The sequence below is a fragment of the Eubalaena glacialis genome, chromosome 11 (genome assembly GCF_028564815.1).
Source record: "Eubalaena glacialis isolate mEubGla1 chromosome 11, mEubGla1.1.hap2.+ XY, whole genome shotgun sequence".
Classification (NCBI taxonomy): domain Eukaryota; kingdom Metazoa; phylum Chordata; class Mammalia; order Artiodactyla; family Balaenidae; genus Eubalaena; species Eubalaena glacialis.
In genome coordinates, this window is record NC_083726.1 from 15558133 (window position 1) to 15584686 (window position 26554).

At 45.9% G+C, this 26554-nt stretch overlaps 1 protein-coding gene across 3 annotated transcripts in view; it reads right to left on the bottom strand.

Annotated features, from left to right (window-relative positions):
• ABTB3 (ankyrin repeat and BTB domain containing 3) overlaps nucleotides 1-26554 on the bottom strand; it is a 310593-nt gene that overhangs the window by 251401 nt on the left and 32638 nt on the right. The window contains exons 4-5 of one of the 3 annotated variants that reach the window (XM_061204459.1): nucleotides 22839-22859; nucleotides 12710-12725 (exon numbers count right to left, since the gene is read on the bottom strand). The exons of the other annotated variants lie outside the window; for them this stretch is intronic. Coding sequence (XP_061060442.1) covers nucleotides 12710-12725; nucleotides 22839-22859 — 37 coding nt within the window. The remainder of the gene's footprint in view (nucleotides 1-12709; nucleotides 12726-22838; nucleotides 22860-26554) is intronic. 3 annotated transcript variants of the gene reach the window in all.

A 26554-nucleotide genomic window follows, 5' to 3' on the forward strand; every position in this document is an offset into this window, starting at 1 on the left:
CCCTGTTTCAAGGGCTTTATAAATTGTAACTCACTTATAACGTTGTGAAGTGGTTACCCCTATTGTTATCCTCATTTTACAGAGGCAACTAAGGTCTAGAGAGGTTAAGGAATTTGCCGAGGTCACCCAGCCAGCAGGAGTGGAAGCAGGCCCTGACCCGGGGGACTGCTCATTTACTCCCTGCAGCTGGTGGCCTCCCAAAACCCAAGAGGCAAAGTGTCACCAGGGACAAATGCAGAAGTCAGAGCTGTGGATAGAAGACACGCCAGAGAGGGTGACAGTCTCAGACCAACTATACATGCAGGAGCAGGGAAGTCCTACAGACCCCAGCTTCAGGAGTGGGTCTGTGCCCCAAATGTGGCTTTCACTTGCTGGCTGATCTTGCCCCAAACCAAGAGCCACTAAGTAGGCTATTGCCGACATTCAGATCTTTGCCTGAATGAGCATCAGAGCATGACACGGGGTCAGGGAGACAACACACGGGCACTGGTAGCAATGGCAGGCCAAGTGCCATTGCAAGAGCGACACAGATAAACACATCTTCCTCTCCATCTCATCTTTGCTTCCCATTCTGCAATGAGTTCAGGCAGCAGCCACAAGCGTCTTTTTAAAAGGAGCCAAAAGGACAGGAATAAAGAATCAGATGTAGAGAATGGACTTGAGGACATGGGGAGGGGAAAGGGTAAGCTGGGACCAAGTGAGAGAGTGGCATGGACATACATACACTACCAAATGTAAAATAGCTAGTGGGAAGCAGCTGCATAGCACAGGGAGATCAGCTCGGTGCTTTGTGACCACCTAGAGGGGTGGGTTAGGGAGGGTGGGAGGGAGACGCAAGAGGGAGGAGATATGGGGATATGTGTATACGTATAGCTGATTCACTTTGTTATACAGCAGAAACTAATACAACATTGTAAAGCAATTATACTCCAATAAAGATGTTTAAAAAAAAGGGGATAGGGAGGACTGACTAAACTGAGATATTTAATAGCTATTGTAAAATACATGTGCTATTTTCCTTGTAGTAAAGTTTTCATACTTAAAAAATATATATATTATTTTACAGCTAGATTTCAACTTAAGACATGATTAGTGATTTTAAAATGTACTAAAGAGTCTGACAATGTTAATATTAGACTCTATTAATTGATAAAGTCAAATGTGAAACCTGTACTCACTTCTACATGAGAATACATATGCAAATTATTCATTAAACAACTTCTAAAATGGAAAAAAATAAAAAAATAAAAGGAGCCAAATCCCATCACCTCCTAAGCCCTCCAGTGCATTTCTACCCGAACCCCTTACCTTCACAGACCAGGTGCTGGCCTCCCTCCCCCTCCCCTGCTTCATCTCCAACACTCTGATTCTTCTGGGCCCTCGCATATACCCAATCTCACTGCAGATAAGTCACCTCCTCCTGAAGGCCCTTCCTGGACACCAAACCCAAGGGAGCCCCCTGCACCTCTGTACATCCCTGCTCTAATTCTCCCTTTAGTCTTATCGCTGGCTGATTTGTTCCTGTTTATTTATTCATTTATTATTTTTCTCCCCTAATTAGAATGCAAGCTCCATGCCAGGATGGTTTATGTATAATTTGGTCACGATGTAACCCCAGCCTGGAGAACAGTAGGATATGCAGTTAATATTTGTTGAATGAATTATAATAAGTAAGACTTGCAGAGCAGTTATTCCACGCCAGGAACAAGCTCTGTGATTAACATGAATTAGCTGATTTAGTCCTCACATCACCCTGCTGCAGCTGGTCCTAATTATCATCCCCATTTTACAGATGAGGGAGTGGAGGCAGAAGGGGTTAAATATCTTGCCTAAATGACAGAGCCAGGATGAGAATCCAGGCAGTCTGCCTGCTAAGTCCTTGCTCCACACCACACAGAGGTCCGAATAGTTCTCACTTGCCCTCAGGATACAGCCTCAACTCCTTGACACGATGAGGAAGTCTTTGGTGATCAGATCTAATCTCCTTTCCAGCCTCATTCTGGCCATTCCCTGATGCACACACTAAGTTCCAGTCCCGAGGAAACTTCTGGAAGACCCTGTCCTTTGTTGTTTCTGCCATTTGCCTTTGCCATTCTCTACCTGGAGCTCTCATCTTTCTTGACCAACTCCTTTCTTACTCTGCAGGTTCCAGCTCAGGGTTCCAGCTTAGCAAGCTTCCCCAAAGGCTTGGGTCAGGTGCTCCCTTGGCGTCCTCCTAGGACCCTGCACTCCCCCAAACCCTGTGTGTAGCCCACTCTAGTGGGCATGTGTGTTCACCCATCTGCAGTGGCTCCCCAACCATTCATTTGTTTCAGCAGATATTTACTGCATGCCTACTACATGCCCAGCCTTGCAGGTGCTGGGGAGACAGCAGCGTGCAAACCAGAATCTCTAACCATGCAGACCTGACGTTCTAATGCAGGAGACGCATAAGAAAGAAACAAAAATATAATATAATGTCAGGGAGAACGATGAGACAAAGGCAGAGGAGAGGGAAAGAGAGTAATGGGGTGAGGCTGTATTAGCATGGTTGGGGACGGCCGTCCATTCACTAAACCAATGGTCTCCAAATTTTTTTGATCATATACCCTATAATTCTTCTTTTTTTTAAACACCTTTATTGGAGTATAATTGCTTTATGATGGTGTGTTAGTTGCTGCTGTATAACAAAGTGAATCAGCTATACGTATACATACATCCCCATATCTCCTCCCTCTTGCGTCTCCCTCCCACCCTCCCTATCCCACCCCTCCAGGTGGACACAAAGCACCAAGAGCTGATCTCCCTGTGCTATGCGGCTGCTTCCCACTAGCTATCTATTTTACATTTGGTAGTGTATATATGTCCGTGCCACTCTCTCACTTGGTCCCAGCTTACCCTTCCCACTCCCTGTGTCCTCAAGTCCATATGGAATCTACCCTATAATTCTTGAGGGTACCTCTCCAGTATATGAATACATATTTAATCATAGACTATCCTAATCACTGCTGTACTACTCTGTTCTACAGTTCATTATAAAATAGACATAAAATATAGAAATACCACAAGGATGAGAAAAAAATGACGAGGAAGAGGCGTTCTGGAACATTCCTCCTTCCTCCTGGTGCATCATCCTGCACACTCACGCGTGTACCCTGATTTAGAGACCACCGTGCCAGAATGTCAGCTCGGCTTAGTGTTAAAAAGGAAAACCGCAAACAAAGTAACAAGGCCACTCCCTGATCCTGGCTAATTACACATAGCAGACACCCAAAAATAATCTGTCAGGTGACTCAGGAAATGGGGTTCAGTAGACGCTAGGTAAGACAGCCCCAGACAGTCATTTCCTAATTCTTGGTCTCAGTTTCCCCATCTGTAAACGCAGGGTGTGGTCTAAATCCCCAAGGGCCCAGAGACCCAGGCTCAGGTTCCCTCAGCCTGAACCACACCACTGTTCCCCGACCTAGAAGGGGGCCCACTTGGTCCTGAAGCAACACTCAACCAAGCTCTGTTGTGGGAGGGGCTTTCATTTGCTGGCCTTTTATTGATTTTTACTGGTTTACACAGAAAGGAAAAAAAATGCAAACAAAGAAACAAAGGCACTCCATCTCTAACCCCAGCGAATTATGCAGAGATTCAAGAGAGTAATGAAAACCATAAAGCATCCGCTGAAATAAGAGCTCCCAATCTTCCATAATCTTTGGTGATAAAACGCAAAACAGCAGGCCAGTGACGCCCATTCAGAAATCCCAGGTCCGTTTATCGGCGCTCAGTTCGGAGCACATTTGCTGGCGCTGAGAACCCGTTCTGTTGTTCTGCACGCCCGCTGGGGTTAAGGGCAGGTCCTTTAAGTGTCACAGGTGAATCTCAGCATCGTCAACGCCAGGGATGCCAGGGGCCTGGGAATTCTGTTGCTGCAAAGTATGTAGATGGTGGAGGTTTGCTGGATCCCTGGACTGTGGCCAGACAGTACTGTGAGGGGTTAGGGTGGATGCGAGTAAAGCCCATTGTTAGGTTCAGGAACCTGGGGCTCCAAGAAATCAACTTGTCCCAGAGTTACACAGCGAGAGGTGGAGGCGAGACTCAAGGCCAAGGCTTCCCGGCAGCCTGACCCATGAATCCTCATTCTCCTTGGAAGGCTCTGTAAGCTCAAGGCTGGGTTGGTCTTTGTCATCTCTGCCTCTCACTCCCCAGCACAAGGCTTTGCTGGTAGGAGAAGGTGACTAACATTGAGGAAGGGATGGAGGGAGATGAGAGAGGGAAATTCAATTTATGTCCCGTCTGCCGATACTAAGAACAGTGCTAAAAACAATTGTTCACAGAGCCCTCACCTCACATCAGCTGGAGCAACCAGTGCTTTAAAAGCAACGTCTCTGCTACTCTTTCCAGCAGTCTCTGGGGAGGGTACTGTTGCAATCCCCATTGTTTAGAAGGGGAAGGGGAAATGGAGGCACAGAGAGGTTCAGTAACTTGCCCGAGGTCACTCAGCAGGTAGGTGGTCAACCCAGAACGTCAGCTCTGACAGCTCCGATGCTTAACCACCACCCCACCCTGCCTGCCACTGGGAGCAGAAACCGTGCTTCTTGAGTTCTTTCCGGCACCCTCTGCTACTCTGTGCTGTAAGGGTGGGAGCAGCTCTCACATCAGGTGGAGGCAGCATCTCGGTGACTCCTGGGATACTCCTGGGGAACCCCAATGTCTGTCTACAGGGTGGGGCGTGCAGCCAAAGCCCTGTCAGGGGACATTTTCACAAGTGACAGAAGATCCGCTCTCATTCCCAAAGGCAAAAGGAGCCAGCTCAGTTGTAGATTTGGGCATGAATAGTCAGGACACAGATGAGAAAGGAAAAACAGGGAAGACAAGCCAGTGTGTGGAGCTGGAACCAGAAGGTTCAACGGATGAAGAAGCACCAAGAGAATGGGCTACATCAACTGGCCACTCACTTGCTATGAGACCATGGACCTCCCAGAGCTTCAGGCTCTCATCTATAAAATGGGGATAATAATAGTGCCTACCTTACAGAGTTGTTGTAAGGATTAAATAGTGTATATAAACTGCTTCAAGTACAGGAGCTGGCATATGGGGAGTGTTCAGCCAGTAATAGTGGTGGTGGTCCAGTCATGTAACTGGTGTGTAAAGTAAGGCGAGGCAAAGGCATGAGCAGGTGAGATGTAAGAAGGTGCAGTGGCATCACCCCCCAAGCTTTAAGTGACATGAGGTTAACAGACCGCGTCTGAATACGGCCAAGGCAAAGACCGTCGTTAAGGAACATGCCCAAGGCTGAGTCACAGCATTTTCTGGGCAGGGACCGCGGCTGAATCATCTGATATTCCAGCCCCTGACATCGGCTTTGCAGGGTGAGCACTCCACCGAGGTTTGAGAAATGTCCAAGGGGTGGGTCTCCCAAAGTCCATGATGAGATTATATTCCCTACTTTCTCCCTTGGCTTGCTCTCCCATTACTTCCCTCCCTGCTGATTCACTGATTTTCTTCCCACACTTCTTGAGCATCTATTGTATGTTGTGGTCCTGCTGGAAACTAGAAGAGTATTAAAAGGAGTCTGGGACAGGGCTGAAAATGAAGCAACCGGACATAAGCATTGAACAACCAGAAGGTGACCCATGCATTACACTTGGCCACATCCCACTGCCCACCCCAAATAAGGTCTTTCCCTCTCCTGGGTGGGCTGTGTGTGAAATCTTAAAAGAGCAATTTCATTTCTGCCTCTCTTATTCCCAGTTCTCAACAGGCATTTCCTAAGACCACAGAATGGGCTCACAGTGGCTCACAGCAAAGAGTTATTCATCTCATCTGTGGACCATCACAACTCAGAACCACAAGGAGAAACCATGCTGAGTCTGACACTTGACGGTCCCCTCCCTCTGGTCATCACTACCAGTGAACAGTCCCAAGCCTTGAACCAGCACATGCTGGCCCTCCAAGACTCAAGACACTTCTGAGGGGATGCAGGGGGGAGTCACGTGGCAAGGTGGGTTCCCTGAGAAGCAGAAAAGCAGATGGAGTCGAGCATGTGGAGGTGTATCTATAGGACTTAGGCACACAGAGACAGAGGAGTGCTCTTGGGCTCGGCCCCCACGTAAGGGAAGGTGAGAAGCAAGACTGGGCAGTGGCAGAAGTTGGGCTGCGATGCAGTCTCAACGGAGGCCTCAGCCCAGCCCACTGGGTGCTCAGAAGCTGGGGTGACCCTTCAGAGCTGTCCTGAGCTGGTGAGTGGCGGCCCAGGTTTTATATCCCCGACATAAAACAAAAAAGAAGCAGACTCACGGTCACTGAGTGAGGGCTGCCTACAGAAGGGACGTGACTTTGGCCTAGATACTCTTTTTTTTTTTTTTTTAATTGAATGAAAGATTCTTTAAAGTCTTTAGTGCTTTACAGTTTTCAAAAGTTTCACACGCCTGATTTCACATAATCCCATAATAACTCTTTTCTCTACCACCCTGATATTTCCCCTCCCCATTTCCCTCTCCCCACTGGTAACCACTAGTTTGTTCTCTCTGCCTGTGAGTCTGCTTCTTTTTTGTTGTATTCACCAGTCTGTTGTATTTTTTAGATTCCACATATAAGTGATACCACGCAGACCCAGATACTCTTCTGAACAGAGGCAATTTCCGAAGACGGCTGCAAGCCCGGGGCTGTACCAGCAGCACTTCAAACAGCGAGGAGTGGCCTTCAGTCCTGAAGGGGTCCCCAGTAGCACACCTCTGGGTCCGAGAGCCCTAAGGACAGCCACTGACTCTTCTTCCCCATTGAAGAGCAGAAGAACAGGGCAGTGGTTGAGATGCTGGGCTCTGGAATCAGACAGGCTTGGGTTCCAGTGGAGAACCTGCCCCTTACACCTCTAAGCCCCTCACCTGTAAAAGGGGGTCACTAATAACATCTCCACATTCAGCTGCTGTAGGACTGGCTAAGACAACACACGTGCCTGAATACAGTAATCACTCCATAAAAGGCAACTCTGGTCATTGTTACAAACCCACAACGGAGGCAGACACTTCTTACTTCAGGGCACAGCAGCCGTGTATTTCTTAGTCTCACAGGGTCTGCAGCATATGTGCAAATCCATCAGAAATTTATTCAGGGCCTACAATTATATACAGGGAACAATTCTAGGTCCCAGGAGTACTGTGGTGATCCATGGAGAAAGCCTGGCCCTCATGGAGTTGAGTGGAACAAAAGAACCAATACAGTAAGTCCCCTACATGTGAACGAGTTCCGTTCCAAGACCAAGTTCGTTAAGTCCAACAATGTTAGCCTAGGTACCCAGCTATATAGTAGTATACTGTACAGCTATATAGTCCTGTACTGTAATAGGTTTATAATACCTTTCACACAAATAATACATAAAAAAACAAGCAAACGCAAAAAATAAAACATTTTTAATCTTACAGTACAGTCCCTTGAAAAGTACAGTAGTACAGTACAACAGCTGGCATACAGGGCCTGGCATCGCCTGAAGAGGCAAGAAGAGTTACTGACTGGAGGAGGGAGAGGAGGTGGGAGATGGTAGAGCTGCAGGATCGTCAGCAATGGGAGACGGAGGGCAAGCTGCAGTTTCACTCATGCCTGACGTTGATGGCACAGGTTCTGGTTCCTTGCTGGAGTCAATTCTATCTACTCTCTTGAAAAAATGACCCAGTGACGTCTGGGTAGTAGCTCTTTTTCTCGTCATAGATGACACAGTAGCACTGGATTGCATTCTGAACGGCTGCTGCAACCTTCGTGCACCGTTCTATGTTTGGATCATGTGCCTCAAAAACTAACAGTGCCTCCTCAAATAAAGAAAATCCCCTTGCCATTCCCTGCATCGTGAGTCTCTTCGGTTCTTCAGTTACTTCTTCTTCCTCTTGTCTCTCTTGGCGCTTCTTAGCAGTACCAGCTACATCACCGCTGCTTTTACGCTTGTTTCTGGACATCCTGGGCTTGAAATAAAGATACTGTACTCCTGTACTCTATACAATACTGCACAGTAAAGTACACAAAAGCACAACCACTTGTAGAGGATGCACGCATGTGACAATGTACACCAGACACGTGTAACTAATGTGATCGGACATGTGAACGCACGTTCGCATCTTTGAACGGTCGCAACTTGAAGGTTCATACGTAGGGGACTTACTGTATGTTTGTAACACAGGCCCTAAGAAGGAACACATAGCCAGGCAAGAGGACAGAGAGGGCTGGCTGGGGGCGGAATGGTGGGGAAGGGGAGGGCTGTTTTGGACAGAATGATCAGGGAAGCATCTCAGGCAGTGAGCAAACTCCAGACGGAAGTGAGGAAGGGAGCCGCAGGGTGTCTGGGGGACGCCATCCTGGTGGTTGGGAGCTGCCTGTCATATTCGGGGAATGTCAAAAAGGGCCCCCGGGGCTTGGAAAACCATAAACAAGGGGGAGGGCCCTGGGGCTGAAGAGGCAGCCCGGCTGGACCACACAGAGCCTCAGGCCAGGCGAGAACTCTGAATCCTCCTCCAAGGGTGATGGGAAGGAAGACCCTGGCAAGTTTTTGAGCAGGAGAGGAACCCTGCTGGGGTGCATGGGATTCCAAGACATAAGAGAAGTTCCATAACTAAAAATCGCCCGTCAGTGGAGGAAGAAGGGAGAGGATCCCAGATCCCAGAGCAGTAAGAAGTCTCCTGAGAGCATCTGGCCCAGCTCCTTGCCTTCCAGCAACTAAGGGATGAATATCGCCATGTCGTGGAGGAGTAATCTGAGCCCAGAGACGTCAGGAGATCTGCCGAGGGTTCTGTGGCCAGTGAGAGGCAGAACGGGGGCCAGGACTCTCTCTCCTCCTCTGGAAGTGCTCCGCCAGCCAGCCCACGCTGAGGACCGAACGGGTTTTGGTTTTTGTTGCTGCTGCTGTTCTGTTGTAAGGCAAGCCCTAACACTAACGTAAGTTGTAAAAAGAAACATTTCAGGGAGGTTCCTCAGTCACAGCAGCTGAGGTGCCAGTTAAATGGTTTCTCTGTGGCCTCTGACCAGACACTCTCTGTTCCAAACAAGGGAGGAGGCCAAAAAGACTTAACCTTTCCCCAGAGCTGCCTGCTTCCTCCATCCATGGGTCCAGCCCAGGACCCAAGAGAGAAAACAGCCCAACTCTCAGGTGAGTGTGGCTACCAGAGAGTCTCCAGTGTATGAAATAATCAGATAATTCACCACGGAGGGGCTCTGCTCCTAACTGTTCCAGCTGAGTGGTGCCTGCAGAAAAAAGCATGAGAAGATTCAGGGCCATAAGCCATGGAGCCGCTAGTTTGAGTGCATCTTACTCTGCCAGGGCCCAGAAAGCAAATGCGCCCCTGAGGTTCACTTTCTGTACATTAAGCATCACTTGCAAGCAGGGCAGCCGAGAATCCCTGTCCCAACAGAATGGTCGGGGCTACCATGTCGGGGACCAGGAGCACAGCAGCTCCTTTGGAGAAGGCCAGGAGGAAGGAGAGCACAGAGGAAAAGTCCACCCGCCAACACACCCCCCCTCTCCCCGCCCGACCCACCAACGTGCAAAGGTTTGAAAGCCCAGTCTTGGGCTCAGTGTGGGGAGGGTCCCAGCCCTGGAGGGTGGGGAGCAGGGAAATGACGTGAGGATGTGAGCAAGGCCTCGGAATCTACCCAGCACTGTAGGACGGGGCAGAAATCATTCGCAGCTCCAGGAGGGGCCTGACAGGTGCGAGCAGCAGGGGAAGGAAATGTAGGTTAGGCATCTAGGGCAGTTCTGAAGCTGGGGCTCGTCTGTCAGGAAGTCAGGCAGGGGCCGTAAGAAACAGGAAGTAGAACGCGCAAAGGACCAGGCGGGACTCAAAGCCTCTGATTTGGAAAAGGAGCAGAGGGGGAAGAATAAAGAATTGCTCTGATGAAGCCAGGGGAGGGGTGCTGGGGAGGCAGGCTGAGCAGAGGCAGCATTGCCCGCAGCCCCTCCCCTGCCCACGCCCACAGACACCGGGGCTAAGTGGTACAGGAGCTGAGCATCCCTTCCTACCGCAGAGACACACGGAGACCCGAGGCCAGGCCGCTGCCCAGGACACTCACTAATAATTCACTAAAAGTCCTCTCTGCCAGAATATCTCCCTCCCGCGTATCCTGAGCTCCCTGCATGAACTCCACTCCAGCATTTATCCTGTCGGACTTTTATTTGCTGAGTCGTGCACTCAATTCTTCCACAAATATTTATTGAGCGTGAATAGGGCGCTGGGCTGGGAGCTGTGAAGGATGCTGAGTTACAAGATCATCCCTCTCTCAAGGACGTACAGCCCAGGCACCTGGGATCCAAAGTCATGACTTGGAGGGGGCAGTGCTACTGGCATCTAGTGGGTAGAGGCCAGAGATGCTGCTCAACATCTCACAAAGCATAGGGCAGCCCCCCGACAACAGGGAATTATCTGGTCCAAACTGTCAGTAGTGCCCAGGCTGAGAAACTCTGCTCCAGGCCCTGGGGATCCAGTGGTGCACCAAACAGGCCAGTGTTCCTGGAGCTCACATCCCAGAACAGTGGACAGAAAATGGACAGATAACAAGTTAACATGAAGGGGTCTGTCGGTACAAAGTGCTAAGGAGAAAAACACAGTAGGACAGGAGGGAAGAGTGACACGGTCACCAGGGAGAAAGGGGACATTGAGGAGAGACCAGAGGGGAATGCGGAGTGAACCAATAGCTGCCTGATGTGATGGGCAAAAGCCCCGGGCAGGACACACGAGCATCCTCAGGTGAAGCAGGAGGCCCGTAAGCCGGGAGTGAATGGTCGGACATGAGGTCAGAAAGTGCCTGGGGCAATTTATTTAGTTGTGTGGATATCTTCTGGCCCCAGGGGTGGTGCACTCCTTGAGGACAGAGGTCATGCCCTTGTATGCAACCTCTCAGTGCCACACACTTGCTGGAACCAAGCTGAGGAAGACGCCAAGCTGAATTATATTTTGGCTCAGGGAAGGCAGTTTCCTGTATTATGAAATTTGCATAAGACAAATTGCCCCTACTTTGTTCTGGTTTGGGCAGGAAATGAGTTTAAATGTGCTGTTAGTTTTCATTTTGTGATTGCTGGTTGGCTTTCATTCATTTCAGGAGAGAGAATATAATGATAAGTATCACTGAGGAGGGAGTCACAAGCCCTAGACCTGGTTGTGAATAGAATTTCTGCACTGTCCTCTTAGTCCTAATGAGAAGACGTATCTATCTATTCACTGATCCAACAAGTAGTTAGTTATTGGAGATAACCACAGGGCAGAGCTAGGGTAATGCAAAAATGAATCAAGCACAGATCCTTCTCTCCAGCAACTTATGGGGTAGTAGAAAAGTTAAAATGTGTATCTAATTAATAATATAAGGTACAAAGTACCAGCTGAAGAGAAGTAACAAAGAACTATGAAGAACAGATGACTACATATGAGGCTGGATAGCATAAGCTTTCATCTCACTTGCCAACTGATCAACAGAGGTGCCTAGAACAGCGTTAAGAAGACTTCTGATATCCTATATGAACTCAGTGAGAAAAAGTGCTGTGCTCATTTACTTGGGTCTGCTATGAACAAGGAAGCCAGGTGGCAGACATTCCAAGTATTTTTTGTCATCCAAGCTTAAGTGGAGACCAAATAAGTGGAAATGTAGCTTTAAAAGTGAATTATGTCCTTCTTTTTAATGATTAACATAGAAATATAATTAATATGCTACACTATTGAAGTGGAAATAGAGGAGCAGTAAAAAACTCAATTTCATAACATTGAGTGTACATTTATTTACCTCTTCAACTCTAGGAGTATTTAAGAAATAAGAGAAAGAGCAAGGAATTCTTTGCTACTAAATGATTAATTACAAGTTAAGACTCAGCCTAGGTGTCACCACTTAAAATCAGGGGGCTGAGCTCTGGACAGAGGACCCCTCCCCAGACACCTCACCCTCCCACCTCCTCTCCCCAGAGCTCCACAGGAGGCCGTATTGAGGAGTCTGGCAAGAAAGCAGTGAAATTTCTTCTGAGAACTGGATTTGCCAGTCAGATCCTTCCCTCCCAGGGCCTGGACAGACAGCAAGATACCCTGCTACTGCCTGGTCCTTCACAAACTTGCTCAGCAACAGGTTTGGGGCAAACTTCCCAGGTCTCCTTTCTCTGGGATTCTGTCCACTGCCCTTTTTTCAGGCTGTTTCAAAAACAGCAGCCCAGAGATGGGATTGAGTCTGATTCTGACACAACAAAGCTCCAGAATGATATTCCCACTTGCTAGGCAAGCTGGTACTGAGCCAAAGGCAGCACACAGGTCTCAGGATCCAGAGAGAGATGGAATTGCTTTATTAATATCGCAAAGTGAAAGGGGAAAGAGAGTGTTCTGGCTCTGCTGTGCCAGCGGTACTTCAAAGCACAATGGGAAGGGAGGGGAGAGAAGGGTCCGGGGGATCCCCCAGAGGCACGCCCTTCGCCCCCCAAGGGCAGCCGTGCTGGGAGGAGGCGGTCGCCCTTGCTGGCCAGTGCGCCAAGTGAAGAGGAACCCCGTGTCCTCTCACCTAGAGGGACAGCCCTCCAAAGCTCAGGAAAGAAGGGGACAGAACAGAGCCGCAACCAAGGGATCAAAAGCTTAAATCACAAAAGTTTTTTCAAAAAGTCCTGTTTTGAAAGGCAGCCAAAAAAAAGTGCCTTCACAGAGCCAGCTCTGTGCCACCTTTAAACCAAACTATTTCCAGAGGCACAGGCTGAGCAGCCCAGAGCCTGGCTGTGAAGCCGTAGGTGCTGCTCTCAAACCTGTGGCCCAGAGACCCTGCTTTATTTTGTTTCCATTTTTATTTTCATTTCAGGAGAAAGGGCTGAGAGGGGCAGGGGAGCCAAGCAGAAATACTACGTGCTCCTGAAGCCCACGTGCAGAAATGGCCAGGCAAGACGAACATTCGGATGATTCATTCCATAGGCCCAGCTAAGCATCTGCCATGTGCCAGGCCCTCGCCTCAGAGCCCCATGGGGCTGGACAGAGCAGGTGCTCTGTGGAGAGCTCGGCCGTGCCCACAGACGTGCTGGTGGAAAGGCCAGCAGAAGCTTTCACGAGTCCACGTGGGACAACATGGGGACACCAGAACTAATGGAGTGGAAGTCATGGATTAGCAGGTGGGGGCAAGAGGCAATGACATTGGGGGGATTAAGGGTAACATGTTCCCCCATTTATACCCACACCTTGGTGAGGCCTGGGGAAATAGCTCGGAGCACCCTTAAAGGCATTGTCTGAGATGAATGGATAAAGAAGATGTGGTACATATATACAATGGAATACTACTCAGCCATGAAAAAGAACGAAATAATGCCATTTGCAGCAACATGGATGGACCTAGACAGTATCGTACTAAGTGAAGTAAGTTAAACACTTACAGAGAAAGACAAATACCATATGATATCGCTTATACATGGAATCTAAAAAAAAGATACAAATGAACTTATTTACAAAACAGAAATAGACCCACAGACATAGAAAACAAACTTACAGTTACCAAAGGGGATAGCAGGTGGAGGGATAAATTAAGGAGTTTGGGATTAACAGATACACACTACTGTATATAAGATAAACAACAAAGACCTACTGTATAGCACAGGGAACTATATTCAATATTTTGTAATAACCTATAATGGAAAAGAATCTTAAAAAAATATATGTATGTGTATATATATGTATATTATACATATATATACACACATAATATAACTAAATCACTTTGCTGTACACCTGAAACTAACACATTATAAATCAACTATATTTCAATTAAAAAAATTTTTTTAAGTCATTGATGATGATGATCTGAGGGGAAATGACATTCATTGAGTGTTATGCATTCGTATACATTATAGCTTTTAATTCTTGCAATAACCCTAGGAGGTGCATATTATCCTCCCTGTTTTACAGATGAAGAAATGGAGGCTCAGAGGGGTTGCTCAAGTTCACGTAGCTGGGAAGTGGTGGAGCCAGGGCTGAGGGCAGGTTTATCTGACCCCAAGAACCCTGCTCCTTTCGTTATGCCTCACCACCTCTCAGCATTACAGGAAATCGTCAAGGCTCCCTTGCTCAGAACACAACATACAAACTGTGCAAAACAAAAACCTCATTCTTCTTTAGTTTTCAAATGGTAAGGTTCAGAGATCTCAGAAGAGAATAAAAAGCTCAGAAACAAACCCATGCACACAAGAACCTGATTTATGATAAAGGTTGTTTCTTATATCAATGGAGAAAGGACCGACTCTTTAATAATGTTGAGAAAACTGACTCACTAAATGAATTTGGATACCTCCCATACCCCACATATATAAAGGTAGACTCCAAATGAATAAAAAACATAAATGTGGAGAAAGAAATCTATAAGCTAATAGAAGAAAGTGTGAGAGACTATATTCATGAACTTAGGGTATGGGGGGACCTCTTAAATAAGATTCCCAAAGCACAATCAATAAAGCAAAAAAAAAAAAAAAGATGGATTTGATTACATCAAAATGAAGGGCTTCTGTTCAACAAAAGGCACTATGGACAAAGTTAACAGAGAAGTGGCATAGTATAAAAAGATATAGATTTTTCAACATCTAAACCCAACAAACGATTAACATTCAGCTACCCAAGAAACACCAATAAATCAACAGGAAACAACAGAACAATGGTCTGTGAATATGAATAGGCAGTTCAAAAAAGTGGAAACTAGAATGCTAGCTTGCTCAACAGATAGATAGAAAATGCTCAAATTCATGGTAATGAGAGAAATGAAAATGAAAGCGATGACGAGATTCCTCATTACACCCAACAGATTGGCAAAATTAGAATGTTTAATACTGAATGTTGGAGTGGATATGGGTAAATGGGAACCCACACACCACTGGTGGGGTCTAGATTGGTGTGGCCATTCTAGAGACTCATCTGGCAGTGATTACTGAAACCAAGTGCGTGTAAACCCTATGACTAAAAACACACACTTGGGGATAGAGCTCAGAGAGATACCTGCACAGGTTTATAAGGGAACAAGCAAAGGATATTTGTGATAGCACTGCTCGTGGTGATGGGGAATTGGAAGCAACTAGTTGCCTATGGCTAAAGAATGGATAAACGCAAAATATCGTGGGCACCTACTTTGTGGTAGTTATTAGCACCTTTCACCAATTATTTCCAGTTTTCCTCCTTCTAGGTTCATGGTAGGATTATACTTCCCATCCCTTATGAAACTGGGAATGGCCATGTGACTTGTTTTGGCCACCTGTGGACCAGTGTGCTATTTGCTACCTTCTGGACAGAGCCTTTACAAGCCAGTGTGTTATTTGCCACTTTCTCCTCTCCCTGCCATGGTGAATGGTGGAGGCTCCATCAGCCTATGACCTGAGTGAGATGTGAAGCAAAGTTCGCGCTGACCTGATGGACATGTAGTATGGCCAAGCAGTAAACCTTTATCATTTTAAGCCATTAAGAATTTGGTGTTGTTACTGTACCATAACATAGCCTACCTTGATTGATACAACTATGCAGCTGTTAGAAGCAATAAACTAGATGTACAGCCAACAACATGGATAGATCTTAAAACCATAGTGAGAACATGGGTGAAAATGGTAAGAACAGAAACAAGGTCCTTGACACAATATCCTTTCTATAAATCATTAATACACACACACAAAACAATACTGTATTTTTTCGGACACACATCCATTTGAGGGCATATATTAGACACCTTACATGGGTACCTATAGGGGAGTGGGGATCACAGATGAAGACAAAAAAATTAAGAACTAAAACAAGAGAGAACTTTGCATTGATCAAAATGAAACTTCCATAAACTTATGAGTATGAATTACTCAACTCTCCATTACATCTGAGATCAAAGGAGAAAAGGCAAGGGGAAGAGGTGTACATAACTTTCCTTATTTGACTTCGGTATGCATTTTATGCCGATCAGTCTTCATGCCAATGAGACCTGTAAGCACAGAGTTTCCCTTTCCCCACCAAGTTTTAATTGACCCAGACAGACTTTCACTTCACAACCTCCACGGTTACTATGCTTCCTTGGTACAAAGATTACAGCCACAGCAGCTACTGCCAATACCTCATTTTACCGTGATCTAAGGAAAGGCGCCCCTGTGAGGGAACAGAGCAGCAAACAAGCGGAATGGAGAAGCAAGACCTGAATGGCACAAATCGATGGCTTTGATGGGCTCCATCCCCCCATGTGGGGAGTGATCCCGGCTCCTGAGAGGATCTCAGCTGAGAACAAATGGTCAGCCAGTGGGCGAGCCGGCAAGTCATGCTCAGGTGCGCACCGGCAGGAGATGATGCAAGACTTTCAGCCTGAATTTGCTGGGTCCCAGGAGGAAGTGGGGTTCAGGAGTAGGCTGGCTTGGAAATCCACTAGGTAGACACATTACAGCAATGACTGTGCAACAAACACAGTTCAGCCCAAACAGTTCCCCGGAGAAGATCCCTGCCATCGTTTCTTTCCTTGGAGTACTGTAAAGGGGCTGGGCTTGGAGTCAGGCAGACCTGAGTCTGAATTCAGGGGGTGCCCCAGAAAGAAGCTGTGAGTCTCTGTACCAGACTCTTGGCTCTCCGGGGGCAGGGACCAGGGATTATTTGACTTAATATCCCTAGCACCTCATCAAATGTCTATTGAATGAATAAAGTAATGAATGAGCAAATGAGTTAACTGATTAACAAATTAATTTTTCTTCCAGTGATCTCTAGTTTACACATCTTCTTTCCCCCTAGGCATCCAATTAACTCAGGACATTGCGCTATTTATCTCTATGCCTAGCACTGTGTCAGGCACACAGCAGAAGCTTATAAATATTTGCTGAATTGAACTCAACTGTTTGTATGCTTCTTATTCATTTTCTTTTAGAAACCACCAACTTAGATAAATGCATTCATTTTACTTGAGGCACCCACCCACAGAATGTAAATAATAGTAATTCCTTTCAATTGTCAAACATGTGATACAAGGTTTTTCATTATCAAGATTAATCCTTACATCAACACTCTTTTATTATGTTTTTATATAGATAAGTAGGGTAAAGCTCAAAAAGGGTAAGCAATCAACCCACAGTTTTCTGGAATGTAAGCTAATCAATGTGGAAGGAATAATAGAACTAGAAAAATCACCCTTTTGCAATCTTCAGCGTAATCATTGACTCAGGTCAGGATCATCAACAGAGGCTAAGACTTCTGGGAGGAAAACTGTTGGAGAACAGGATATTCACATGCTCTCAAAATATCACTCACAGATTAATAGTTACAAAGGGAAACGTGTCTTTACAGTGGCGAGCTCTTGCTGTCACTACCTTTAGCCAAGAAATCAAACTTAATGTCTCCAACTCTGGGACAGCCCGATGTTATGTGCTCCCAAAGGGATGTATTAACAAATACAAAGCAACACCTGTGGGTATTCCTGCCAAATGTGTTTCACATTACTATAACCACGAGGAAACCATCAGACAAATCCAGAATGTGGGACCTTCTACAAGACACGCGGTCTGTTCTTCTTCAAAAACAGCATCATGAAGGGACTTCCCTGGAGGTCCAGAGGTTAAGACTCTGTGCTTCCACTGCAGGGAGCTCAGGTTCAATCCCTGGTCGAGGAACTAAGGTCCCACATGCTGCGTGGTGTGGCCAAAAAGTAAAAAAAAAAAAATGTGTCATGAAAACATAAAAAGGCAGGGGAGCTGTTTTAGGTTTAAAGAGGTCTCGCAATCAAATGTAATGAGTTGCTTCCTAGATTTGTTAAAAATTATAAAAATCATTCTTGGGCCATTTCAGGAAAATTAAATAAGGACTGAATAGCAGATGACATTACTGAATGAATATTAATTTTCTGAGGCATGATAATATTGTATTAATGTTAAATCTCTTGATTGCGGTAATCGTCTTATAATTATGTAGGAGAATATCCATGTCGTGAGGAAAAGCAGCTGAAGCATCTGCAGTAAAGATGAGGGATAAAGTGTCATGATACCTCAAACTTACTTTTAAATGGTTCAGCAAAAGAGAAATGTGTGTGCGTGTGTATGTGTAAAGAGGGAGAAAGGGAGGGGGGCATACAAATGGGACAAAATGCTAACAGTTTGGGAATCAAGCTAAAGATAAGGGGTATACAGGTATTTACTGTACTAGTCCTTCAACTTTTCTGTAGATTTAAAATTTTTCAATTAAAAAAATGGGAGGAAAACATAGGTGTTCTGATTTTAAGGCCAAGGATAACATGGGATACTGACCCACCCCTATATGTGGCTATTGGTGTACAAGCAACATTCCTCCTCCCTGTCCCCAGGACTATCATCAGATCCCTTTCTAGCCAGAAAGAATAATCAGTCATTCAGATATAGGGGGCTGCATTCCTTCTCAGAATCTTTTCTGTTGATAGGGTACCAATATTTACTCAAAATGGATTATAAAATGAAGTCTCTTTTCCACCCCATTTTCGTTTTAATAGTAAAACACATTTGTTGAATGTCCCAATTAAACATTGAAGGAAAGGCCATACTTCACTGTTTAAGCTGCATTTTCACTAATTTGGTCACTAGTTAAAGGTTTAAGAGAGATGGCAGCTGTCAGGCATGAGTGCTGCCCTCCTCCCTGCCCTCTCCCCAGCAGGCATGACTAATCAATCACTGAACCTTTTCCGCAGCCTCAAATGGTACCCTGCAGAGTTTCCTGGTGGTAAGTTTTTCCTTTTTTACTTTCCTTTTCTTTCTTTTTTTTTAAAAAAAAAATTAGATGAGAAGGAAAATATTCACTCTTTTCTTCCCAGGAGACTCATTATATCCAAAGAGCTTATGTAAGACGTTTTCTCTGGAAAATCACTGTTTTCAAGGTCCCTGATTTCCTCCCGTAATTATTCATTCAATCATCATCTGTTAACTGCCTACTGTGTGCTAGTGTCTGGGGTGCCAAGATGAATGAGATCCAGTTCCCCTCCAGAAGGCTCACTGATGGATACTGACCAGATGTTCAAGTAGGGCACAAAGCAAGGAGTGGCCAACTGGCCGGGAAGGGGAGGAAAGGGCTTCAGAGAAGCGGGGGCACATTCTCAGAAGCCTTCTAGAAGACACAGTGTGGAAAGGTGCTGGTGGTAGCAATGTTATCAGGGATGTGTGGTGTGTTCTCACGATACATTATCCTCACTCTGGCTTCATCAGCTCCCATGGGTACCCACAGGCACCTCAGCCAACTACTGGTCAGTCTTAGTGTGAGGTGGTTGCTGGCTGCCAGTATTCTTTCAAAGGCAGTCGAATTCCATGAATGCCGCCCATTTGTGAGTGAAATATAACCTTTCACTTTGTGCTGGGTCAATTCACTGCAGCAGGTGGAACGGGCAGCTGTCTGGTGAGATGTGTGCAGTGCCAAGCTGGACCCACCCAATGTCGTGAAACATCTCCCTCCCTGATGTTTGCAACCCCATCCCATTGTGGGAAGAGCATTGTAGTAAGAGGACATGATGGGACGGGGGAAGGTGATGGAAAACAACAACTACTGAGCAGCTGCTATGCACCCACACTGGTAAATGTTTACATCAGCTCGTTTACCCCTCAGCAACCTTGAGAGGCAGGGAAGAGTTGAAGATGTCCCAAATGGCTCTCCTACGGCTAGATCAGGATGACAGTCTGACATAATGATGAAGCAGTGGACAGAAGAGGAAAAAAAATATTTTTTGGTGTTCACTTTGTGTATTAAGTGTCCACGTATGTGATCTAAAAAGCTCTAAAATGTTAGTGTTATTATTCCCATTTTGCAGATGAGCAAGCTGAGGGTTCAGGAAATTGTTAATCTGTGTCCTGTATTATCTCTGTGAACTTCTTTGCTGTAAACATCTTTGCTGCCAACATTTTTGCCACCAACATTTTCACTGCATAACTAATTAGCTGTAAGGCAATTTTGCCATAAAAGATAAAATAATGAAAGATAAACCAATGAGAAATAAACCAATGAAAAATAAAAGAGGGATATTAAAAAGGACATAATGAAAAATGAATAACAAAATTAGAAAGACGACCCCATTTTAACCGGGAAGTCACTGAGTCCAGGAAAGGTTAAATCACCTTGTCAAGATTACATTCAGTAGGTGTTAGTTCTGGGATTCAAATGCAAGTCCACCTGACGCTAAGCCCACGTTCTCAAACACAACTAATGCTACCTTTCAAATATGTGCCACCTACTAAATGACAGGGCACTAAAGCAACCACTGTGACAGTAGCTACACCCACTACCTCCCAGGGGAGTCTATTTGGGCCTCTTTGAGTATGTAGAATTTATTCCTTAGACCAAATCTAAAGAGAAAGAAAAAACAGCCTCGGGACTTCCCTGGTGGTACAGTGGTTAAGAATCCACCTGCCAATGCAGGGGACACGGGTTTGAGCCCTGGTCTGGGAAGATCCCACATGCCGCGGAGCAACTAAGCCCGTGCACCACAACTACTGAGCCTGTTCTCTAGAGCCTGCGAGCCACAACTACTGAGCCTGCACACCTAGAGCCCGTGCTCCGCAACAAGAGAAGCCACTGCGATGAGAAGCCCACGCACCACAACGAAGAGTAGCCCCCGCTCACTGCAACTAGAGAAAGCCCGCCGCAGCAACAAAGACCCAATGCAGCCGAAAATAAATAAATAAATAAATAAATAAATTTATTTTTTAAAAAAAGAAAAAACAGCCTCAATAAAAATTAAAATTATATTTTGGCAGTGCTAGCCAACAGCAATGATAGCTTACTCTTATTTCATGCGTATTTCTAACAAGCACTATGCACATGGTGGTGGACATACCGCTGCTCACCCATGTCCCTGGTTTCCCTCTGCTTCTAGGCCCTTTCTGCCACCTTGAATTTATGTATCACCATGCAGTTTGCTTTCCCCAATGAAACACAAGCAGAAATGATTTGTGTCACTGCCTGTCAAAACCTTTGAGAGCCAGTACGTAACTCCCCATCATCTGTCTTCTCCACTGTAGCAAGCATGGAAGCATGTTGATATGAAGGGGCTGTAAAACTGAAGCGGCCTAGAATATGTTGAGCCAACACATGGCCAGCAACTGCACTGAGAATCATCCAGATCTTTGGAGGACTCTGCAGGAGTGAGAAATACACTTTGGTAGCATCAAACTTCTGAGATTTGGGATTTGTTACTGCAGCATAACCTAGCCCATCTTGACTATCTTGAATCCTTGTAACAACTATGATGGGGTTGCTGTTGCTATGCCCATTTTATAGACAAGAAACTAAAGCACAGAGAAGTTAGGTCACTTGCCAAAGATCACACAGCTAATAAAAGGTAGAGCAACTGTGAACCTCAAGAATGGAAACTCCAGAATCTATGTTCTTAATCAGTACCCTACATTTCCTCACTAACATTTTTACCAGTCAGATATACTAATGCATAAAGATCAAGGTCTATAAGTTTCTTGGTGAATCTTAGCCAATGTTTAAAGAATAAAGGAATTATAAGAACATATAATTAAAGAAGCACCAAAATTGCTTGCTTTAAAAAAGAAGAAGAAGAAAAAAAAGCCTAGCTTCTGCTTGTAAAGCAATTAAAACCAAAAATGGGTTGCAACAGAGGTGACTGTTCTTTAGGGAATTGCCTGGAATGATCATAAGCCACTTAAAGAAAAATTCAGTTTCTCTTTCTTTACCCAATTCCTTAGAGTTTACCCTAAAGGGCAATAGATACAATTAAAAGTATAATTAGTGTTCTCACCCCATCCCCCCCAAATTACATGTTTTCTTTCTGATTGAAAAAAATTTTTCTTTAACAGATTCATTATTTTCTCCCTAAATCCAAGCAAATCCTTAATGAATTGCTGAGATCCTTAAGATAAAATGGAATCATCAGAAACCTCACATCGTGAACTTGAATGTGTCTCTGAGTCCTCTGTGAAAAAGGACACTTGTCAAGGTCCTCTCTGTCCTGTGCGGTCCATCATAATCGCCGCTCGTCGTATGTAATTCAGGACACTTGGTTAAGTGGTTCTCTCAAAAGCAATTAATGAATTCCATGGGAACAGGGCTGGTCAGAAGGTCTGCCAGTGAGGGGCATGCCTTTTCAACCTGGGGACACTCACAAGCTGGCAGGTCTGGCTCTTAGCTCACTCTTCCTCTAAGTTTAGGGGTTGTCAACCTTTCAAAAGTCAGGTGATGCTGATGGTGGGAAGCAGATTCCTAATGACTGGTCTCTGGAGTCACGCTGCCTGGGTTCAAATCCCAGCTCCTCCTCCCCCTCAGCTAGAAGACTGGGGACATCTTACTTAATTTTCTAAGCCTGTTTCCTCATTTACAAGATAGACGTGGCCAGAATGGCTATTTCACTGTTAGAAGGATCAAAGGAGAAGATGCATGCACAAAGCCTAGCATAGTACTCAATACAAATGAGCTATCAGTTTTATAATTATTACTAGAGAACGGTTATTGCCCTCCCTTGCTCTTTTCCTGCCATGTGGAGGGGCATCCATTTGTATAACAGTCTTGGCTTTTCTTTACCCTCTTACTCCTTCCCTGGGGAGGTGGAATGACTCATCCTGTTAGTGAGCGTGGGAGGAGGTGCTGGGCAGGCCTCGCTTAGCTCCTCCTACCTTCTCCCGGGAAGCCAGCTGCCTACAGGAAGGGAGTGGTCCTCTGAGCTCCTGCTCTGCCATAGTTTTCCAGGGTGAGGTCTGCAGTTTTCCAGCACAGCCCACGAGTAGGTGCTTACCCCTGATGAGTGGCAGGGTCCAGTATTAGAAAGCCAATCGTAGCTGCACATCTAAGCCACGTTCTCCTAACTAGTCTTTATTAATAATAAAAGCAACATTTTCATCTCCATCTACCTGATCTCTCCCATATCTACCTCAGTTATATGAGAACTGGTGTAGAGAAAGAAGTGCTGTTTATTGGATTGCCTCCAACCTCGATTATGGTCACTGCAATCTTTCTGGTGGGCATTCAAGGCCTTTTATGAGCTGGCTGGTCGGATCCAGCAATCCCACATTTAGAAATTTAACCTTAGCATATAAGCAATCCCATGTGAAAGTTATGTTACAGGGCAATTCACGACAGAGCTGATTGTAGAATCGAAAAATGGAAACAACCTAAATGTCCAACATTAGGGAACTGACTGTGAGATAGCACATCATATAGCCATTTAAAGCGATGCTACCAAACAGTATGTAACAGCATGTAAAGATGTTCATAATCTAAGTGAACAAAGCAAGTACAGAACAATATGTACAAGATGATTCTATTTTGTAAGGAAAACATGAAATGCGTAAAAACGTTTGGAAAGGATATACAACAAGCTGTTAACACTTTCTCTCTAGATGGTGAGATGGTGGGTCATTTAAATTTTTTCTTTTATTGCTTATGTAAATGCTCCATTTTCCCCTAATGGACATGTGTTTCCTTCAAAATAAGAAAAGAACGTATTTTTCATTTTTCAAAAGCCAAGTTTGCAGTGGCTGATGGCAAGAACGCCTTCAGAGAGTTCAACCTGTACTTCTCAGCCTCGGATGGACCTGGCCTCGTTTTGGAAACAGAGCCATTAGGTAAGCGGGACTGTGCCCAGATAGTCTGGGGTCCTCCCTGACTTATCAGCTGAGGTCTGGCTGCTCTGACTGTTCTGATAGAAGTCGGGGCAGGGTTCCGTAGGAGCCCCGTGGGATAGTCAGTAGTGGCCGAGTAGGGGAGGTGGTGACCCAAGCCAGGGGCTTAGAACAGCCTGGAAACAACTATCAGGAAATGGGCACCTGGGACTTTGGGGCCTTCACTGCCAAAGGTTAAAGTCCCAACCATTTAGCACGACATTCGTGGCCTTTGGATCTGGCCCTCATCCTTACCCCACTGGCTCAGCTCCATAAAACTCTAGCCATCCCTCAAATGGTTCAGACACCGGTCCCTCAAAGCCCCTGATGAAGTGTTTCTTCTCCTCATCATCCTCCACCTCTTTCTGATCCTGCACCACCCACATCCCCTACACTTACCTACACCACTAATGCCCCCTACAGCTACCTACACTGCCGACATCCCCTACATCTATCCAGCAGCAATGGTGTCTGGGTGCCACAAAGCTCTGAGCCTACAGGCACAATTTGAAACAGAGCAGGTGCCTAGAAGTCCAGAGGGCCCTCAGGAACCCAACGTGTACCCAGTTAGCAGTCCTTTCCCCCTTCTAGGCCTCAGTCTTTTCTGACAAATTTGGCAACAGGACTGGATGTCCTCAGGGTCTCTCCACCCTGACAATCAATGATCCCAGCCCAGAGGCACTGGGCCACCCATCCCTGCCTTCTCTTCCTACCTTCTGTCCCTCGAACTCGCCTGACCTCAGTTTGAGCACAGGCGCAGAGTCTGACTATTTTTATAAGTCTAAATGTCAACGTCCAGACACTAAGATGATGGCATTTCTTGGGGTGAGGAGGTCAGGTCAGTGATGATTACCCCCTCTGGTTTATACCGCACACCGGAGGGAACAGCAGACCATGCGGGGATGGTCAGGAGTGGCCCAGATGTTTGCTGTCAGTGGCTCTCACGTTTTAGCGGGCATCAGAAACCCCCTGGAGGCTTTGTTTAAACAAAGATTGTGGACCCCACCCCCAGAGTTTCTGATTCAGTGGATCTGGGGTGGTTCAGAGACTACACTTTGAGAACCATTATTTTGGATAGAATTCCCAAACCCTTGCAAGGTCTGGCCCTCATCCCTCATTACCTGCGTGAAGTCGTCTCCTACACTTTCCCCTTGTTCCACCCACTCCAGCCAGCCTCCTCACTATTCTTCAAATATGCCAGGCACAGGGGCCTTTGCATGTGCTGTCCCACCGCCTAGAGGGCCCTTCCTTAGTTACCTGTATAGCTCATTCCCTAACCTCTTTAAAGGTCTTTACTAAAATGCCACTCTGTCAATGAGGCTTTCCCCTGCCACCCTATCTGCAATCACCATCTCCCAACATTTACTATCCTCATTCGCTGCTTTGTTTTTCTCTGTAGCACTTATCCCCACATAACATACTATTTATTTATTTTATTTTATTTTATTTTATATTTATTTATTTATTTGGCTGTGCCATGTCTTAGTTTTGGCACGCGGGATCTTTAGTTGCAGCATGCAGACTCTTAGTTGCGGCATGCATGCGGGATCTAGTTCCCTGACCAGGGATCGAACCCAGGTCCCCTGTATTGGGAGCGTGGAGTCTTAGCCACTGGACCACCAGGCAAGTCCCCATACTATATATTTTATATCACTGATTTTATTTATTTTTGTATCAACCCACCAGAATGTGGGATCCATGAGGGCAAGGGGGGTTGTCTATTTTATTTACTGCTGTATCCCAGAATAGTATCTGGTATATTGTAGATAATCTAGCATTTGTGGAAGGGAGAGAGAAAAGGGCAAAGGGATGCAGAGAAGAGAGGAAGAGAGGGAAGAGAAGGAAGGAGGGAAAAAGAGTGAGAAGGGAAGAAGGAAGAAAGGAATTTCACAGACAAGTAATCTTCTTGTAATAGCTGCAGATCAACAATGTGGGTACTGACTTTGTTATTTTGTCGAGTAAGTGCTTTAAAAGCCCAGGAACATCAATTGCCATCTCCTATCCCTTCAGGACCCCGCAGGGTGGACCAGAGGCTGCTGAGCACATGGTAGCCTGAGTGAATGGTGCCCCAGGAATTGGACGATACACAGCACGTGTGGTGCCACACAGTGTTCTGAGCACCATCATTTCATTAAAGAAAGGACATTTTAGTCCCAGTGCCTTTCAAGTATCAGAGAAAGGGCTGTAGATTTCACTTCAGATACCAACTCTGAATGCCTGGGGTACTAAAGGATGCAGAGGCCACCTCCAGGACCCCCACTGTGGGGCAGTTGGTGACAATGGGAGCACGCGTGAGCCATACACTTGCCAGAAGATGCCCCATAAGTGTTGGTTGAACTCATGAATGACATTTGCCTGTTGAATGTGCCCATAATATGCTGGCTGTCTAAGGGTGCAAGTATGATGGCATTTCAAGACACTGCCCAACACACATACTACTTCCCAAGCTGTAAGTCAACAAGACTCCTCAGGGTCCTCTGAGCTCCTTGAGGGCAGGTACTTATTATCTCTGTATTCTCAAGTCTGAGTTCAGCCTTCCCACCCCCATACAGTTGGGCTTCAATAAATATTTGCTGAGCTGAGTTTTTCCTTTTAAACTCAGAAATCAAGTTCTGGCTTCAACGTCTATGCCTAGATGGTCTGATTCTAAAGTAGGAGAGAATTAGGGGCACTTAGCCCAGTGTTTGGCACATAGTAGGTCCTCAATAAATGTTGGCTGGTGAGTTCACTTACAGATCTTCTGACTCATCCAGATACCGAACAGGACTCTGTGGTCTCACCAGCTCTAGAAATAGTTGCTGCCGCATTTTCCGCTAGGGGAGATGGTGCAGAATCCGCCTGGAGCACTGTCAGACTTTGTGAAGAGGCTGGAGGAGGAAGGAAAGCAGCCAGTGGTACACAGGGTGGGAACTCTTTTGGCAAGAGAACAGCCAGAAGCAGGCTGATCCTTCCACATCCAGAAATCAAAGCGGCTGGATGGATTGGAGGAAGATGACAGTGTCCACGGTCCCACAAACCAAGAGCTTGAGAGAGCAGGAAGGCCTT